Source organism: Mus pahari, chromosome 18 (assembly GCF_900095145.1).
Source record: "Mus pahari chromosome 18, PAHARI_EIJ_v1.1, whole genome shotgun sequence".
In the NCBI taxonomy this organism is placed as follows: domain Eukaryota; kingdom Metazoa; phylum Chordata; class Mammalia; order Rodentia; family Muridae; genus Mus; species Mus pahari.
The window spans coordinates 53,378,825-53,398,090 of NC_034607.1; the positions used below are offsets into that span (position 1 = coordinate 53,378,825).

The 19,266-nt window shown below is 42.6% G+C and overlaps 1 protein-coding gene across 1 annotated transcript in view; it reads left to right on the top strand.

Moving 5' to 3' along the window:
• Positions 1 to 18,402, top strand: part of Msh2 (mutS homolog 2) — a 53,673-nt gene extending 35,271 nt beyond the window's left edge. The window contains exons 9-16 of the mRNA XM_021217428.1: positions 2,636 to 2,759; positions 3,465 to 3,615; positions 8,303 to 8,400; positions 11,670 to 11,915; positions 12,977 to 13,181; positions 13,674 to 13,921; positions 15,249 to 15,424; positions 18,025 to 18,402. Coding sequence (XP_021073087.1) covers positions 2,636 to 2,759; positions 3,465 to 3,615; positions 8,303 to 8,400; positions 11,670 to 11,915; positions 12,977 to 13,181; positions 13,674 to 13,921; positions 15,249 to 15,424; positions 18,025 to 18,192 — 1,416 coding nt within the window. The 3' untranslated portion in view covers positions 18,193 to 18,402. The remainder of the gene's footprint in view (positions 1 to 2,635; positions 2,760 to 3,464; positions 3,616 to 8,302; positions 8,401 to 11,669; positions 11,916 to 12,976; positions 13,182 to 13,673; positions 13,922 to 15,248; positions 15,425 to 18,024) is intronic.
• Positions 18,403 to 19,266: the final 864 nt, after the last annotated feature.

Here is a 19,266-nt window from a genome sequence, read left to right on the forward strand (position 1 = left end):
AAGGGTACCCCTTGGAACAGCTAAGATAAGGGTACCCCTTGGAACAGCTAAGATAAGGGTACCCCTCCAGATTTGCCTCACCATTTCTTTTCTATATGGTATATTGAGGACTTGGCCAGGCCCCTACTTTGCCTCTTCACTGGAAGAAGAGGTAAAAGTTGTGTGGCACACTTCCAATCTTCCGTGACAACAATGGGTCCTCCCTACCCCTGCTTGCCCCCTGTAATTGTTGTAAGTCTTGATCCTCATTACTGGATAATCTTCATTATATGTTTAAATGACTATTAGTATTCTGTTCTGTTGATGCGTTATGCAAATTATGTGTCTTGAAGTTGTGCTGTAAACTTAACTGTATAGAGGCTTTATCAGAAAACTGTATGGGGGCTTTCTCTAGCCTGTGCGTTTATTTTGCTTCTATTTCATCATTTCCATAAAATTTCAGCCGAATAGCTGTGTCAGAGTAAACATATCCTGGTCGCATTGCGTTTTGTCCTGCCCTGCACCTTTTTGTTTGTTTTGTGTTTCAATACAGGATTTGTCTGTGTAGCCTTGGCTCTTCTGGAACTCTCTATAGAACAGGCTGGCCTTGAGCCCAGAGATCTGCCTGTTTCTGTCTTCAAACGCCAGGATTAAAGATGTGTGTCAATGCACCTGGCCACTGCTCTTTTTAAACACGTACCGACTTCACCCTCAGCAGGCGTGGCTGAGTGAGTGCGTGGTTTCAGGAAGCCTCCCTGGTGTCTGTAGCTTCTTTGTCTTAGGTGGGGACAGGAAGCAGGAAAAGAGCTGGTGGAATAGCTGCCTGCACGGGGAAAACTACTGTACTGTTTAAATATTCATATCTTTATTACTGCGCTTTCCTCCCCATTACTCCATTGCTCATTTTAGGTGCTTATGCCTGCTCACTTGATGACCTTAATACTTTCCTTATATGCAAAGAAGTGCCCTGACAAAACAGCTTTTATGTTTTCATAGTTTTGGTAAAGCTGTGGTATACCTTTTATCTTTAAAAAGATCTATTCAGAATTTTAGCTTTTAATATTTTATATAATTGGTACATGTTTTATTTTAAATATTTTATTCATTTTCCACTAGCTTTCTGTAATTTGATTTTTTTTTCTCCTTGTGAATTCACTTCAGGAATATGAAAATGTGCTCTGATTAAGTGGATAATAATTAGGAGCAATTTGTCTCAGCCTTATTTAGTGAATATGTTTTTGTCATCTTGTTTTAGAAAATTGACTCACTCTCATATTAAGCTTTTATGTATAATTGTCAATTTAACAACTTTCAATGCCTGGTACAGATAGACTTCTTTTTAAAATATTCCTTTGTAATTTTATTTGTTTAAATTTTAGTCATTTGCTTAAAAAAAAAAAAAAAAAAAAAGAACAATCACTAGGCTTGAAGAGCTATTAACATTTAAGTTTCTGTTTCCATGGTTTGTTCCTTAACTTGAAACCAGTTCTATTTAGTGATCAAATAAATTGCTCTTTAAAGGTCTCTACATAATAAAGACTTGAAAATTCCATGTATGTCTTTGCTTTTAAAACTGAGAACCATTTTTCATTACACTTTCTTTCTGGTTAATAATGTAGCTGGTAAATAATGAAATGTCAGGCGTGGTGCCACACACCATTACTCCAAGTACTCCGGTGGCAGAGACAAGCAGATCTCCAAGAGCAGTGCCAGTCTGTAGCTAGATGTACAGTGTGACCCTGTCTCCAAAGCAGTGGCCTGGAGCAGTTTACAGACAGTATTTAAGAGCGCCATGCTGGATTCGATCCCAGCATTCACTGCCCTCTAAAATGTGTCATCAAATCATGAAATTTTGACCTGGGTGTGGATGTGCATACCTTTAATTCCAGCACTTGAGAGGCAGAGGCAGGTAGCTCTCTGTGAGTTCAAAGCCAACTTGGTGGAGCTCACTCTGTAGACTAGGCTGGCTTTGAATTCACAGAGAGGTTCTCGTGCCTCTGTCTTTTAAGTGTTAGGATTAAGGACAAATGCCACAACACCTGGCAGTCACACAGGTTTTGAGTGTGTGTGTGTGTGTGTGTGTGTGTGTGTGTGTGTGTGTGTGTGTGTGTGTGTATTACTCCTGTGAGTCATTTTTCACCCTATACCACACAGGCTCCAGGGATGGAGCTCAGGTCACCAGGCTTGGCAGTTAGAAATTCTTTTACCCATGAGCCACCTTGCCTTCACTAGCTAGACAGAGGTTTTTAAGAGTGGTTTTTTGGAGGAGGCATTGGGAGTGGAGTGCTTTGTTGAATTAGAGCTATTGGGGTTCTTAAGGTAGATCTTTGGTTTGGGAAAAGCATAATGTAGTGATGATTTTGAATATTGAACATTCTTTAGTAATACTTAAGGAAAATGCATACTGGGTAGCATTGAAGACAGCTGCATCATGAACTTTGGATCAGCTTCCTATGAGTAATTCCTGTGTATCTAGAACTCTTAAGCTCCTATTAAAATTTCTTAATAAGTAGAAAGTTCTTCATAGTGTGGCTGGACATGTTAGGGATGGTCACTCCTGCCGGACTCACCAGATGTTCCCAGGCAGAAGAAACATCATAAGTCTATCATCACCCATTTGTTTGTATGATTTACCTAGTCCTTGCTCCTGCTATAGGTGGAGAACCACGAGTTCCTTGTAAAACCCTCATTTGATCCAAACCTGAGTGAACTAAGAGAAGTCATGGATGGCCTGGAGAAGAAGATGCAGTCCACCTTAATAAGTGCAGCCCGGGGGCTCGGTAAGATGGGTCATTCCAGCCAGGTGTCCCCGAGTCCTTTCTCTTCTTACCCCGAGAGGGTGCCTGCTTTGCTCAGAGACTAGTCATTGAGGATGGCAGATGTAATTTTGTGATTTTGTTATTAAAATCTAATTTTTATTTATGCATGACTCTCTGCTATCCTTTTTGCAAATGTGGTCTGTCTATCGTTTTTATTAATAAATTTGGTTGCTGTTTTTCAGCCAACAAATTTGTATCATTTTTTTTTAAGTATGGTCTAATAATTACTTTGAATAAAACTGTAAGCAGAGGCCATGATAGAAAAGTTTACAGATCTTAGGTATATAAAGTTTAGCCAGCAAGTCATTTGTTCTGTGAAATCTGTGCTTAAGAAGAATATATCCTACTTTTTCTAGTGTCTCCTTGTCAGAGTCAGATTTTTGTCTGGAAACTGCATTTGCCCACTTTTATACCCGAGCTTTCAGATATTCTTTGGTTAAAAAGAAAAGCCTGGCCTGGGGTGGTGGTTTAGCAGATAAAAATGTCACCAAACAGCCTAAACACCAAACATGGACCTGCTTGGTGCAAAGAGATCTGACTCCCATAGTTTGTCTTCTGAGCTCTACATTGAGCCACGGCACTAGTCAGATGTGGTTTTGACCATTTACACCAAAAAGCGGCGATATATATATATATATATATGACTTAAGTTTCTTTATCGTAAAGGATTGGACCCTGGAAAACAGATTAAATTGGACTCAAGTGCCCAGTTTGGATATTATTTCCGTGTAACCTGCAAGGAAGAGAAAGTCCTTCGTAACAACAAGAACTTCAGCACAGTAGATATCCAGAAGAATGGCGTGAAGTTTACCAACAGGTCAGAGAGCCCGTTTGTTACACTCATAAGCTCGTGCTTGTTCATGGCTTCTCCGGTAAAAGCAAAGACTTTGACACGGAGCTTTTGCTTTCTCCTGTTCACTGACTTAAATATTAACTAAGACTCAGGCTTTACTTTCTTCCAAGAAGCTAGTAGATCTTTCAGCACTGTTAACCCAGGAGGGATAGTCCTAAAAGTCCCTTGGGAAGGGCAGTGCCTTCCTCCTGTACTGGCCTAGAACCTGTGGCCTGCCTTGATATTACAACTCCTTAGTATTCCCAGTACAGAAAACATATATACAGGATCTACTTTTGTATGTTTACTTTGTTTGGGTGTACCGGTGTTTTGTCTTTGTGTATGTATGTGTGTTCTGAGTATACCTGTTAAAAGCCAGAAGAGCATGTCGGACCTGCCAGAGCTGGAGTTAGTGGACAATTGTGGGACACCATATGGGTGACCCTGGGTCTCCTAGAGCAGCTCTTAGTCACTGAGCCGTCTCTCTAACCCTGTATTAACTTAAGTACAGTGTTGTATGCTGATGTTATTCTTGGTGTGTTATATACCCCAGTTATGAAAATGGTGTAATGGTTCCTTACAATAATTTTCTGAAAGAAGTAGGACAGGTGCATTTATTTCTCCCTTCACAGATCTGATAAATCTCAGTTCCTACTTACATGCAAGTAATACTGTTATATACTGAAACCTAGCTCTTCTCCCCCTTTTAATCAGTTTATTTATTTTTTCTTTTTTTATTGGATATTTTCTCTATATTTCAAATGTTATCCCTTTCTGGTCCCCCCCTTCCCGAAAACCCCCTATCCCATCCTCCCTCCCCCTGCCTCTATGAGGCTGTTCCTCCACCCACTCCCACCTCCCTGTCCTCGATTCCCCTACACTGGGGCATCTATCGAGCCTTCATGGGACCAAGAAAGTTCTAGCTAGAGCAGTTAGGCAACAAAAGAAGGTCAAATGGATACAAATTGGAAAGGAAGAAGTCAAAATATCACTATTTGCAGTTGATATGATCGTATACTTAAGTGACCCAAATTCCACCAGAGAACTCGCTCCTAAAGCTGATAAACAACTTCAGCAAAGTGTGGCTGGATATAAAATTAACTCAAACGAATCAGTGGCCTTTCTCTACTCAAAGGATAAACAGGTTGTCAAAGAAAGTAGGGGAATGACACTCTTTACAATAGTCACAAATAATATTACGTACCTTGGTGTGACTAACCAAGCAAGTGAAAGATCTGTATGATAAGAACTTCAAGGGCTGGTGAGATGGCTCAGCGGGTAAGAGCACCCGACTGCTCTTCCGAAGGTCCTGAGTTCAAATCCCAGCAACCACATGGTGGCTCATAACCATCCGTAACAAGATCTGACACCCTCTTCTGGAGTGTCTGAAGACAGCTACAGTGTACTTACATATAATAAATAAATAAAATCTTTAAAAAAAAAAAAAAAAAGAACTTCAAGTCTCTGAAGAAAGAAGTTAAAGAAGGTCTCAGAAGATGGAAAGATCTCCCATGTTCATGGATTGGCAGGATTAATATAGTAAAAATAAAAATGGCCATCTTGCTGAATGCATTCTACAGATTGACTACAATCCCCATCAGAATTCCAACTCAATTTTTCATAGACTTAGAAAGAGCAATTTGCAAATTCATTTGGAATAATAAAAAACCCAGGACAGCAAAAATTATTCTCAACAATAAAAGAACCTCTGGCAGAATCACCATCCCAGACCTCAAGCTGTATTACAAAGCAATAGTGATAAAAACTGCATGGTATTGGTACAAGGACAGGCAGGAAGATCAATGGAATAGGATTGAAGATCCAGAAATGAACCCATACACCTGTGGTCACTTGATCTTTGACAAAGGAGCTAAAACCATCCAGTGGAAAAAAAGCATTTTTAACAAATGCTGCTGGCCTAACTGGTGGTCAGCATGTAGAAAAATGCAAATCCACCCATTCCTATCTCCTTGTATACAAAGTTCAAGTCCAAGTGGATCCAGGACCTCCACATAAAACCAGAGACACTGAAACTTACAGAGGAGAAAGTGGGGAAGAGCCTCAAACACATAGGCACAGGGGGTAAAATTCCTGAATAGAACACCAATGGTGCCAGGCGTGGTGGCGCAGGCCTTTAATCCCAGCACTTGGGAAGCAGAGGCAGGCGAATTTCTGAGTTTGAGGCTAGCCTATGGCTTATGTTCTAAGGTCAAGAATGGACAAATGGGCCGGGTGTGGTGGTGCATGCCTTTAATCCCAGCACTTGGGAGGCAAAGGCAGGCAGATTTCTGAGTTCGAGGCCAGCCTGGACTACAAAGTGAGTTCCAGGACAGCCAGGGCAACACAGAGAAACCCTGTCTTGAAAAACCAAAAAAAAAAAAAAAAAAAGAATGGACAAATGGGACCTCATAAAATTGCAAAGCTTCTGTAAGGCAGAACTGTCAATACTGTAAGAATACTGTCAATAGGCCAAAAGGCAACCAACAGATTGGGAAAATATCTTTACCAATCCTACATCCCATATACAAAGAACTCAAGAAGTTAGACTCCAGAGAACCAAATAACTCTATTAAAAAATGGGGTACAGAGCTAAACAAAGAGTTTTCAAGTGAGGAATACCTAATGGCCGAGAGGCACCTAAAGACATGTTCAACATTCTTAGTCATCAGGGAAATGCAAATCAAAAACAACCCTGAGATTCTACCTTGCACCAGTCAGAATGGCTAAGATCAAAAACTCAGGTGACAGCAGATGCTGGCGAGGATGTGGAGAAAGAGGAACACTCTTCCATTGCTGGTGGGATTGCAAACTGGTACAACCATTCTGGAAATCTGTCTGGCTGTTCCTTAGAAAATTAGACACAGTAGTACCTGAGGATCTAGCAATAGCACTCCTAGGCATATACCCAGAAGATGCTCCAACATGTAATAAGGCACATGCTCCACTATGTTTATAGCAGCCTTATTTATAATAGCCAGGAGCTGGAAAGAACCCAGATGTCCCTCAACAGAGGAATGGATACAGAAAACGTGGTACATTTACACAATAGAGTACTACCCAGCTATTAAAAATGACGAATCCATGAAATTCTTAGAGAAATGGATGGATCTGGGGGGTTTCATCCTGAGTGAGGTAACCCTATCACAAAAGAACCCACATGGTATGCACTCACTGATAAGTGGATATTAGCCTAAAAGCTCCAAATAACCAAGATACAATTCATAGACCACATGAAGCTCAAGAAGAAGGAAGACCAAAGTGTGGTGCTTCTTTCCTTAGAAGGAGAACAAAATACTCTCAGGACCAAATATGAGATAAAGTGTAGAGCAGAGACTGAAGGAAAGGCCATCCAGAGACTGTCCCACCTGGGGATCATCCCATATACAGTTACCAACCCAGACAGTATTGTAGATTCCAAGAAGTACATGCTGAAAGGAGCCTGACATGGCTGTCTCCTGAGAGGCCCTGCCAGAGCCTGACAAATACAGAGGCAGGTGCTCTCAGCCAACCATTGGACTGAGCGTGAGGTCCGCAATAGAGGAGTTAAGAGAAAGGACTGAAGGTGTTGAAGGAGTTTGCAACTCCATAGAAAGAACAACAATATCAACCAACCAGACCCCCCAGAGCTCCCAGGGACTAAGCCAAAGGAGTACACATGGCTCCAGCTGCATCTGTAGCAGAGGATGGCCTTGTCATGCATCAATGAAACTTAGCTCTTAATATAACTCGTATTGATTTTTCTAATACATTGTATCACTCCTGTAAAATAAAATATCTCTTAGGTTACATAAAGACAGAACCTGTGCTGTATTTAGGTAAAAGAACTTGGAATGACTGGCCACATGGTGCTAAAAGTAAAGAATACAATCACCTTCAAGTTGTGGAGAAGATGGCGGGCTTGCTTATGTGTCTGACTTTGATCATACCATTTTTCTTTATTACTTTATGGAAATGAGTGTTGTTTCTGCATGTATGCCTGCATGCCAGAGGAAGGCATCAGGCCACACTGTAGATGGTTGTTAGCTACCATGTGGTGGCTGGGGATTGAACTCAGGGCTTGGAAAAGCAGGCAGTGCTCTGAACTTCTGAGCCACCATTCTTCAGACTCTCATTTTTCTTCTTAAAAGGCCCAGTGTGCATCCATTATTCAGAATAAAATCTTAGACTATGACCTATAAGACCCGGCTCCTGTCCATCCCTTCAGCAGGAGTCTCAGCTTATGACATGTTCACGTCACTTCTTTAATTCTTTCCATTTGCGTATTCCCTAGTAATCTTTTTGTGCTGCTTTTAGGCCCATGGCCAGGTTCAAAATTGTCACCTTGGCCAGCTAGTTCTGTCCACTTGCCTGCATCACACATTCTGCTCTTGTAGTTTTTCTCTTTAAAAACGTCTAGTTTATTTAGTGGTGTGTGTGTGTGTGTGTGTGTGTGTGTAGGGGGCACACATACACTGCATGTGTGTCCTTGAGATTGAGCTTGCCATCAGACTGTGGCCCTTGCCCTCTTAGCCCTTCACCAGCCAGAGTCATCCCTTTTCTCTGTCGTCAGCACTTTTTGCTAAGTTAGCACCTTTCATTTTAACCTGTAGTTTCCATTGTTCAGATGGGTCATATGACAAATCTGGATATAAACGCAGGCGTTTTGATACTTTCAATGATGTTTGATTTGCAGTGAATTGTCCTCTTTAAATGAAGAATATACGAAGAACAAAGGCGAGTATGAAGAGGCCCAGGATGCCATTGTTAAAGAAATTGTCAATATTTCCTCAGGTAAACTTAACAGAGCATAAAATGGTGGACTGTATCCTAGCTTTTTCTAATGGGATATGTGAAGATCTGTTTTAACTTTCTTACTATTACATTTATTTATCCGTGTGTGTGCATGCATTCTTGTATTTGTGGAGGGCAGAGAATGACTTGCAGGAGTTGATTCCCTTTTTCTACTTCTGTGGGTCCTGGGATTTAGCTAAAGTACTCAGGCGGCAGGCAGATTTATCTGCCCAGCCATCTCACTGGCCCTTATGGGGTTTTTCTTACCTTTTTTTCTTTTTAAGGTAGGATCTTTCTGTGTTGTAGCTAGTTGCTAATTCCTTCGTTGAAGTGTTCTCTTGTTTTATCTTCTCAAGTGCTGAGATTGAAGGTGTGATCCACTATACAGTGTTTGTTTTAAATCATTATCTGGGTTCACACTGAAGGGTATGGAAATAAATATCACTGTAAAGCAAGTGCAAATTACACAAGACAAGCTGTTGATAATTCTGTATGCTATTTTATAAATTTTCAACCTATTCTTGGCACAGCACTGGAAGTGTTGTGTATTTTTTTTTAAAGATTTATTTATTTTATGTATATGAGTACACTGTAGCTGTCTTCAAACACACCAGAAGAGGGTGTCCATTACAGATGGTTGTGAGTCACCAGGTGGTTGCTGGGAATTGAACTCAGGACCTCTGGAGGAGCAGGTGCTCTTAACCACTGAGCCATCTCTCCAGCCCCCAGGAAGGTGTTGCCTTTTGTATTTAAAGGGCTGTGTGACTGGGCTGTTACTTGCCTATAGAATGGGTGAATATATGTTTAGTGCAAGGTAGGTAGTGGTGTGTTAGGCTGAGGGTTTAGACATGAACTTACAGAGCCACCGTATCATTGTGCAGTGATCTTGCCCCAGACCTTAACCTGCTTTGAAATGGGAAAGCATCAGATAAATATGGATTGTGGGCATTCTTTTTCACGTGTGGGCTCTTCACAAGTATTTCTTTCAAGAAGCATGTAAAGGACAGGCTCTGTTCAGGATTAGGGGAGACTCACAGGGCAAAACAACCAAGCCAAAGGCCCAGCCCCTGACTGACTCCAGGGCCAGAGGTGTGGCTCGGGATGAGGGACTGTGACACCACTGTCATGGTGTAGGAAGGTCAGGAAGGTGGTCTTCCTCTAAGGGCTGTGAGCCAAATTATTTAGGCATGATGAATCTTTGAAAAAGCTATATGCATGTTTAATTCTGTTAAGTCAGAAGAAACAGAACTTAAGGTGTTGTTTGTATATGCTGTACGTACTGATGCGGAATTGAAGGGGATGATTTGTGAAGACTGCATTGTTGTAGGTAACTGAAGCACAGTAATTGAGTTGGTTTGTCTTCTTGAATCTAATTTGCATTTTAAAGAGCTCTGTAAATAAAATACTGTTAATTTCAATGACGAAGCTTCCTCAGAAAAACAAAACAAAAACTGTTCATCACTGTGCCAGTTGAGGCTCTGGTTTTTAACCTTTGAGTCAAGAACTTTATATTTGGAATCAACTTGATTTTTATGCTAACTTCTTTTAAAATTAGATTTTCCTTCTTTTCTCCTTCTGTCCCTCTCCACAGGCTCAGATTTTGGCCCAGGCTAATCTCAAAGTTGAAAAAAATATGCTTTAAAAAATGATAGGGCTTATGAAATGACTTAGTGGGTAAAGGTGGTTGCTTTAGGCTGTGTGATCTGGGGTTTGATCACCAGGCCCCATATGGTGGAAGGAAAGACCCGGCTGCCGCTACGAGTTGAGCTCTGATGTCCACATATGTGCAGCAGATCATGTGTGTGTGTGTGCATGCACACAATAAATAAATGCCTACTTTTTAAATTATAAAAATGTTATTTTGTCTCATTTCAGTTTTGTTTGAGACAGTCTTAAACATTGTGAGCTAGCTTTGAGTTCATAACCCTTCTGCCTCCATACACACAAAGGTGTCTGCAGAAGCCAGAAAAGGGCACTGGAGTTACAGGCAGCTGTACGCGACCCAATGTGGCTGCCAGGGATGGAACGCAGGGCTTCTGCAGGGACAGCCAGTCTTTTTAACCACTAAACTACTTCTTCAGCCCCGGTGTGGTTGAAATCTTAGCAAGGTTAAACGTTATAATAAGGAGTGGGAGAATAACACAGCTGTATGTAAAGCATGTGTCTAACTAACACCAGTCATGGCAGCGAATGCCTCTGATCCCAGCACTGTAGAGGCAGAGACAGGTGGATCCCTGATAGGTTAAAAAACAAAACGAGACATAGTTTTATAATATGATGAGATGGTTATTTTATGTGGGCATTTAAAAGTTAATATCAACAAAACATTGCTTTTATGTGTAATAAAAGAATGAACAGTAAGTAGTGTGGGCATGGTGCACACACCCTTAATCTCATCTCTCAGGAGGCAGCCGCAGCAGCAGACCTCTGAGTTCACAGCCAGCCAACCTGGCCTGCATAGTGAGACCCTATCTAAAAAGACAAAAAATTGTAAAGTCAAAATTCCAGCCATTAAATCACAAAGTAATTATAAAGTTTAACTCTGGGGCATCTAGAAATTAGAAGACACCCGGGCAGTGCTGCACCCCATTAGCATGGAGACTGCTGAGACTCTCACCCTTGTTGCTGTTGCATGTTTTGTCCAGCCTTTGAATCAGGGAGGTTTGTGTGGTAGCTTTGGCTCTAATGCTGTGGCAGTGGAGTTGTGAATATGTGTTAAGTGGGCACCAGGGATCAACTCGTGCTGAAATCCTGCCTGTGCGCATGCTGACCCAACAAAAAAACTGCAAATGTTCTTGGAAACTGTTCTTGCACATTGCTTATGGTGATTTTTCTTTTTTTAAAAGTGGTTTTATGGTTTTTCAAGACAGGGTTTCTCTATGTAGCCCTGGCCCTTTGGCTGTCCTGGAACTCAGTCTGTAGACCAGGCTGGCCTTGAACTCAGAGACCTGCCTTCCTCTGCCTCCTGAGTGCTGAGATGAAATGCGTGCACGCGCCACCACAGCTCTCGTGGTGATCTTAACAGTGTTGTCATGCTTTCTCAAACTTCCCAACTTTTAGGGGAAAGTACGTTGTGCTAGTTAATTGGGGTTTCATAAGGAGAGACCTTGCTCTTTATTTGTGAAGCATGAAGGATACAGTCAAACTTTAGCATCATGTTGAGTTTCAGGACTTTTCAGATTTTGTTATAGCAAACTTGTTAACTTTTTAAATAGCCCTAAGCTAAGTCCGTTATAAGGTGTATCTTATATTGTGTTATGTTTTTACAGGCTATGTGGAGCCAATGCAGACGCTCAATGATGTGCTAGCTCAGTTAGATGCCGTTGTCAGCTTCGCTCATGTGTCAAACGCAGCACCTGTTCCTTACGTACGACCAGTCATCTTGGAGAAAGGAAAAGGAAGAATTATATTGAAGGCCTCCAGGCATGCTTGTGTTGAAGTTCAAGATGAAGTTGCATTTATTCCAAATGACGTGCACTTTGAAAAAGATAAACAGATGTTCCACATCATTACTGGTAAAAAAAAAAAAAAAAAAAANNNNTTTTTTTTTTTAAAGATTTATTTATTTATTATATGTAAGTACACTGTAGCTGTCTTCAGACACTCCAGAAGAGGGAGTCAGATCTTGTTACGGATGGTTATGAGCCACCATGTGGTTGCTGGGATTTGAACTCTGGACCTTCGGAAGAGCAGTCGGGTGCTCTTACCCACTGAGCCATCTCACCAGCCCCGGAAATATGTTTTCAATTAATGAAGAAAGTCTCTCTTTCTGGCATTAAAGAATGTATTACTCTGGTTGGTCATACATTCAGATCCTGATTAGAAGGAAGACTTTGGGGTGGCTAAAGTTTAGGAGATAATATTGTTTTAATATAAAACTCACGCACTGGCTCACCAGAGCCAGGCCTTGGAAGAATGGGTAGGAATTGTCTTCTGTAAAAGCTTGAGCCTAGGCCAGGACTCCTTGTAAGACATTCATGTGTTCATACTCGTTTAAAAGGAGGCTGAGCTGCTCTGAGATAGTAACTACAACCAGAGACTAGAAAACAAGAGAGAATTACATTGTAGAAATTAGGATTCCATCCTTTTATTTTCCTAAGTGAGTATTAAAATTATTTAACCCAACCTAGACAAGTAAATTGTAAAATGCCAAAAGAAATGTTGTGTGGCATGGAGTTTTAGTGATTTGAGGAGTTTGCCCAGACCGGTTACTTATAACTAGCCCATTTATTAATGAATACTATTACTGAGTAGTCAGTCAGGTGTACGCGACATCATTAAATGAGCCTATAGGTACCTGTGAGCCAGGGGGGGGGTGCTCCAGCTTAGCTGTGTGTTTTATGATCCTGCTCTCTGGTTAGAGGGATCTGTGTGGGTTTGTCTGACGGAATGTAAGAAAGTTGTGTTTGGGGCTGTGTGTACAGTGACTGTCCATGCATGTTTTGTGATGGCTCGTGGGTGTGTGTCTGGTTTGCATATCATTGTGACTTAAATAATACTAGCAGTTTTGGACTGCTAGTAGCTTAATTGTTAGTAGTAAAAGAAACCAGTGACCTTGCATATAATTCATTTATAGGTCCCAATATGGGAGGTAAATCAACATACATTCGTCAGACTGGCGTGATTGTACTTATGGCCCAAATCGGGTGTTTTGTGCCGTGTGAGTCGGCAGAAGTGTCCATTGTGGATTGCATCTTAGCTCGAGTTGGGGCTGGTGACAGTCAACTGAAAGGCGTCTCCACATTCATGGCTGAAATGCTGGAGACTGCTTCTATCCTCAGGTATGTCCTAGTCACTGAAAGTGGAGATGTGTGGCCCCATGTTATTTGAAACGCATTTGCAGGTTTGTCTATAATATGCCACAGGTATTCTTAGTTAGTGAGTGTTTGCCTGTGAATTGTACGTTCTTTATATTATCTTAAAAGGCTGATTGGAAGCCAGGTGTGATGGCTGCTTGCCTTTAATCTCAGCACTTGGGGGGTACAGGCAGGTGGATATTTGTGAGTTTGAGTCCAGCCACGTCTGTGTAATGAGCTCAAGGATAGCTGGGACCACAAAAGCAGACCCTATCACAAAAAGCCAGAGAGAGAAATAACTCACACGTGAAAGGCTACCAAACATCACTCGTGTGAATTTTATGTGTCCTTCTGCCTTGTGTTTAGCTAATATGTGCTACAGAGAGAGCCACCACCTCTGGCTCTTTTCGTCTTTCTGTCCCCTCTGCCATGATGAGCCCTGGACTAAATTTTCTATCTTGTAATTATGCCTTTCAGGTCGGCAACCAAAGATTCCTTAATAATCATTGATGAACTGGGAAGAGGAACCTCTACCTATGATGGCTTTGGGTTAGCATGGGCTATATCAGATTACATTGCAACGAAGATTGGTGCCTTTTGCATGTTTGCCACCCATTTTCATGAACTTACTGCTTTGGCCAACCAAATACCAACTGTTAATAATCTCCATGTCACAGCGCTCACTACGGAGGAGACCCTAACCATGCTTTATCAAGTGAAAAAAGGTGGGCTTCTCCTCTCAGCATGGACTCAGGGTCTGAAGTGCCATCGGTGGATTCTCTACTCTCCATTGTGATGAATTGCTTTTAAGAACATGCTTACCTCTGGCTTTCTAGTCTAGAGACGAGCAGTATACATTATCTGTATCAAAATGATAATGGGGGAGACAGGGAGGCAGGTTTATTATAGCTGTCTGACTGTAGGTGGCTTTGCTTTTGCTTTTAATAGGAGGATGACATTGACATAAATTTCTTAAAGGATCTATCTTATTTTTAATTGGTGTATTATGCCTTGTGTGAAGGTTGGTGCACATGATGACACAGAGTCTAGAAGACGGTACTGACCCCTTTCAAGCTGGAGCTAGAGAGGGTTGTGATCTCCCCGACCCAGGTGCTGAGAACTGAACCTGTGTCCTGGAAGGGCTCTATGATTTTAACCTGAGCCAGTCATCTTTCTGGCTTTTTATGGTCTTTAGACCTGGTGAGTCCAGTGTTAGCAGTGGCTCTGGCGTTGGTGATCCATGGGTGTGGCATCCTTCCAGAAAGGCTGGTGGCTAGTGCCCACTCACATCACTGAATCAGTGATGGGAGATTCTGTATCGCAGATGGTTATTTCAGAATAAGGGTTTTCACATGTCTATCTTCATTTCTCAGGAGTGTGTGTGTGTTTGTGTGTGTGTTTTAATTATTGTCCACATCGTCCTGATGCTTTCCTCTTTGTTATTTTTGCCTCAGTGGGAATTATTTTGAGTTACTATGTTTGCATTATTGATATTTGTTAGAGAAGGCAATATTTGTAGTAGATCGGGCATTTAGCACAGTATGAAACCGGTTCGCTTTTAAGATACTTGTGTGTTGTGTGCTACAGAAGTGGTTTCCGAATACTTACTGGATAGATGAGTATGGCGTGGATAGAAATAGAGTAAGTTCAGCCCCCACTGTGGGTGTGCTAGCATGTACTTGACTGTGGTTTACTTTTGTTTGCTCCGAATTGAGCACTGTCCAGCTCTAGGTAGAAGGGGTGGAGTGGACAAGTGAACAGTTGGCGCGTAACTGAAGCGCAGCAGCTCCATGTAGCCTCATTTCTGCTTACACGCAGCTGCACCCTAAGCACGTGTGTCGAGTACTTCCACCGCTGCTAGTTTGCGGTAAGGCAGAATGATCGAGGGTGCAGTCACACCGTTGACGATTGGTTAAAAGGTGCTCTGAACCGATTGGCTAACGTATTTGAAATATAAAATTACACTTTCTAATGAGGCGATAATCAGGGTATCCCTTGCGTTCACATAAGTGCTGTTTCTTTCCTCCCCCCACGCCACCCCTGTTTCTGTAGGTGTCTGTGATCAGAGTTTCGGGATTCACGTGGCTGAGCTGGCTAATTTCCCGAGGCACGTGATAGCACGTGCCAAGCAGAAGGCTCTGGAGCTTGAGGAGTTTCAGAACATTGGAACCTCGCTTGGATGTGATGAAGCCGAGCCGGCTGCAAAGAGACGCTGCCTGGAAAGAGAGGTCGGTATTCGTGGGGGGGGGGAGGGGGGTGAGTTACTGAATCCATGTTCCATTGTGTGCCACATAAGCAAACTGAGCTGCAAGTTCCCTGTGGGATTCGGGTATTTACCCTTTGGTCATTCTTACCGGATCATATATCTTAGCGTAATCTAAAAATGGACTGTTGTTGTTTGAGGTAAGGTCTCCCCATATAGCTCTAGCTGATCTAACCCCAGGGCTGGCCCTTCCCCTCCCCCCTAACCTAAGCTGATCTACAACTCTGACCCTAGGGTTAGGGTGAGGCCTAGGTGACCCTGCCCGCCTTTGCCTCCAGAATGAAAGCTGGGATTAAATAGGAGAACCACCGGAACCTGGTGTGCTCTCTCTCTCCCTCCCTCTCCCTCTCTCCCCTCCACCCCTCCCTTCTCTGTTCCATCCTTTCTGTGAAGGAAGGTTAGAGCTGGAGTATACTCCTGGCACGCAGGAATCTGCGGATCTGGCTTCTGCCACAGGCTCACTGCCCTCCTGAAAACCACTGAGAGTTGTGGATTTGGCAGAAGGAGTAAAGAATGAATAATGTGAACAAGTGTTCCTCTAGATTCAACTCCTAAAGCTATAGGTGTCAGTTGATAATAGTAACAGCAGCAGCGAACGTGACTCCTGCTCCCTGCTGTTTAGAAAGTGTGAGCAGTAAGAGAAACGAATGTCTTGCACTTTCTGAGGAGAGCGGACTGTGGGCAGTGTGCATGACCAGAACTAGATCTTCCTTTGTAGTTATGGGGTCAGGGTTAGATGTTCACACAGTGCTGTAGCATTTGCCCAACTTGTTTCTTTTTAACAACCACAGGCCTGCTCAGTAATAAAAGAACTTCACTGCTGCCTGGTGCTGGCAGCTTCACGGTGCCATACATGGTGACAGACCTTACAGCTTTGCACATTGTGACAGGCCTTACAGTGTCATACATGTGATAGACCTTACACTGGCATACACGGTGACAGATGATGGCATAGTTGTAGCTTTTACCCAGTGGGCTTTTTTTTCCTGTAAGGATAGACAGTTGATATACAAAAAGGAAAGCTATATCATAACTTGCCCATAATTTTAGATAAGGAAAGCTGCCATCCTGAACATGGGATGTTTCTACGTCCAGACTTACTTAATATCCAGCCAAACCCATAGATCCTGATGATTGGGATTAGGCGGGGCTATGTTACATGATTCCTTGTTTCCAAGAAAACTGAAATTGTGTACATTTATTATAGTAAGACATATTTTGAAAAGTCAGCTAAAGGAGACAACACGTTAGTCCGGGCTCTTGGTGCTTTGGTTTGTGAAAGCCCATTTTTTTTGTTTTGTTTTTTGTTTGTTTGTTTGTTTTTTGTTTTTTTTTTGTTTTTGGTTTTTTTTTTTCGAGACAGGGTTTCTCTGTGTAGCCCTGGCTGTCCTGGAACTCACTGCAGACCAGGCTGGCCTCGAACTCAGAAATCCACCTGCCTCTGCCTCCCAAGTGCTGGGATTAAAGGCGTGCGCCACCATGCCCCGCTGGGAAAGCACATTTTTATCTCAGCAGTACAGGAGCTTGGCTTCCCCTGAGCGAGGGCTTGGGAGGAGAGGGAGGGGGTTTGTGTTTGATTGGTTTGTGTGTTTGTTTGCCTGCCTCACAGCGCATGCGGAAGTCAGAGGGCAGTTTTCAGAGATCAGTTCTGTTGCTGCCTACCTTGTAGGTCTCAGAGATCCGATTCAGGTGGCCAGGCTTGCCCTTACATGCCTCCGAATCTTGCCAACTCCTTCTGTGTGGTTTTAAATGGACAGGTATTTGTTCTTACGAGTTGGATATCTGCTTCTTACCTATTCATTTGGTACTTGCCAGTGGCCCATGAGATGCTGACGCCAGGTGGTTCTCTTGTAAAAACATGGGCCGTTTAGTTCTTGACATGCTGTAATAAATTACACAGTACTGACTCTTGGTTCACACATGCTCTAAACTCTCTGAATCTTCACAACAAATGTATGAAGTTGGCAATATTAATATCCTGATTTTGTAGATGAAGAGTGTGAGCTAAGAAATTTGCCCCAAAAGTAATAAGCATGTTCTGTGGTACAGCACTGAACAGTAAATATAAATGGTAATATCCCATGCACACATCCAATGCATGTGCACGCTAGGGAGTTTCAGTGTCTATGCCTTGGAAACCTTAAGCTCTTCATCCCTGAGAGTCGGTTCCACGTCAGAGAAAGCAGAGGGGCTAAGAGCTGCTCATCAGGAGTTGTCATCAGAAATTATAGTGTACATGTTTTATTAATTGTTTGCTCTGGAGAAGTTCATAGCAACCAAGGACTTTGGGATTCTCAGAATTTCTTGCCCATTTAAACATCTCGTAGCACATTTAGATGAAAATTGCAGAAAGAGTTCATTGCTTATGCTGGAGATGACCCATTGCTGCTTTCCCAGAGGCCCCAGGCTTGGCTCCCAGCCCTCCACATTGGATAGATCTTGACCATCTGTAAACCCAGCTCCAGGAGATCCGACCCTGTCTCCTGGCATATAAGGGTGTCCACGGACATATGTCATATACACGTGAGTACGTTGTAATGACTTTGGGACACGTGTGTTTTTCAGCAAGGTGAGAAAATTATTCTGGAGTTCCTGTCCAAGGTCAAGCAAGTGCCCTTTACTGACATGTCAGAGGAGAGCATCTCCGCGAAGCTGAAGCAGCTGAAAGCTGAGGTGGTCGCAAAGAATAACAGCTTTGTAAATGAGATCATCTCACGGATAAAGGCTCCGTGAGAGGACAGTGGGTGGGGCTTGCACGGATGAGCTCACCTTTACTTTGTGCTGTTTTGGGTCGTGCTCACCACTGGAACCTGGCATAGCAGCATACTGAAGTATTTAATGATACTTGAAAGCATTATGGTCTGTAGCTGGGTGCTGTTTAAATGGGGATGGACAATTTTGAGCACTATGCTAAATTTTATAAATAAAATCATGGAGTTTGTATATTTGGGGTACCTTGTATTTCTTTGCAGTATGACTTATATACATTTACTCTACTAATACTTACCTAAAGACCTTGTACAAATAAAGAATCTCAAAACAGAGGCACACACACATGTACATAATTAAAAACACAAACCTAGTGGAGTAGCACATACCTTTGATCCCATTCTGTGGAGGCTACCCTGGTCTGTGTAATGACCTGAATAAATATCTTTCCAAAGAAAATAGGTCATGGATGAGGACCCAGTGAGAAGGGCCAGAGCTGAGGAACCACCTCACTGTGGGGGGGTTGGCAGAGTCTGCTGAGGGAGTACAGTAGGTACTTGCAATAAACATTCAATCCTCAAACAGTAAAACCTTGTGCTTCCTATCCCACCTATATATCTAAGAGAGAAAACCATCCCAACAAAATGGACACACAAATAGCTAAGGCTTCATGTTTCATTGTAGCCAGAAGGTGGGAGCAGCCCCAGCATTCTCACCGGATGAGAGTGTGTTAAAGCGTGGTCTGGATGTATGACGTAGTCTATTTGTGTTAAAAGAAACCAAGTAACACGCCGGGCGTGGTGGCGCACGCCTTTAATCCCAGCACTCGGGAGGCAGAGGCAGGTGGATTTCTGAGTTCGAGGCCAGCCTGGTCTACAAAGTGAGTTCCAGGACAGCCAGAGCTACACAGAGAAACCCTGTCTCGAAAAACCAAAAAAAAAGAAAGAAACCAAGTAACATGGGAAAGATTGGGCCAGTCTTGAAAACGTGCTGAAAGACAGACAGCAGCCACAGAAGTCCACGCGTGGTAGCTGCACGATGAGTAAGCTGGGGTTGGTGTTGGGTTTGGTGTTCGTGAGATGGAAGCTCAGTTCTGGG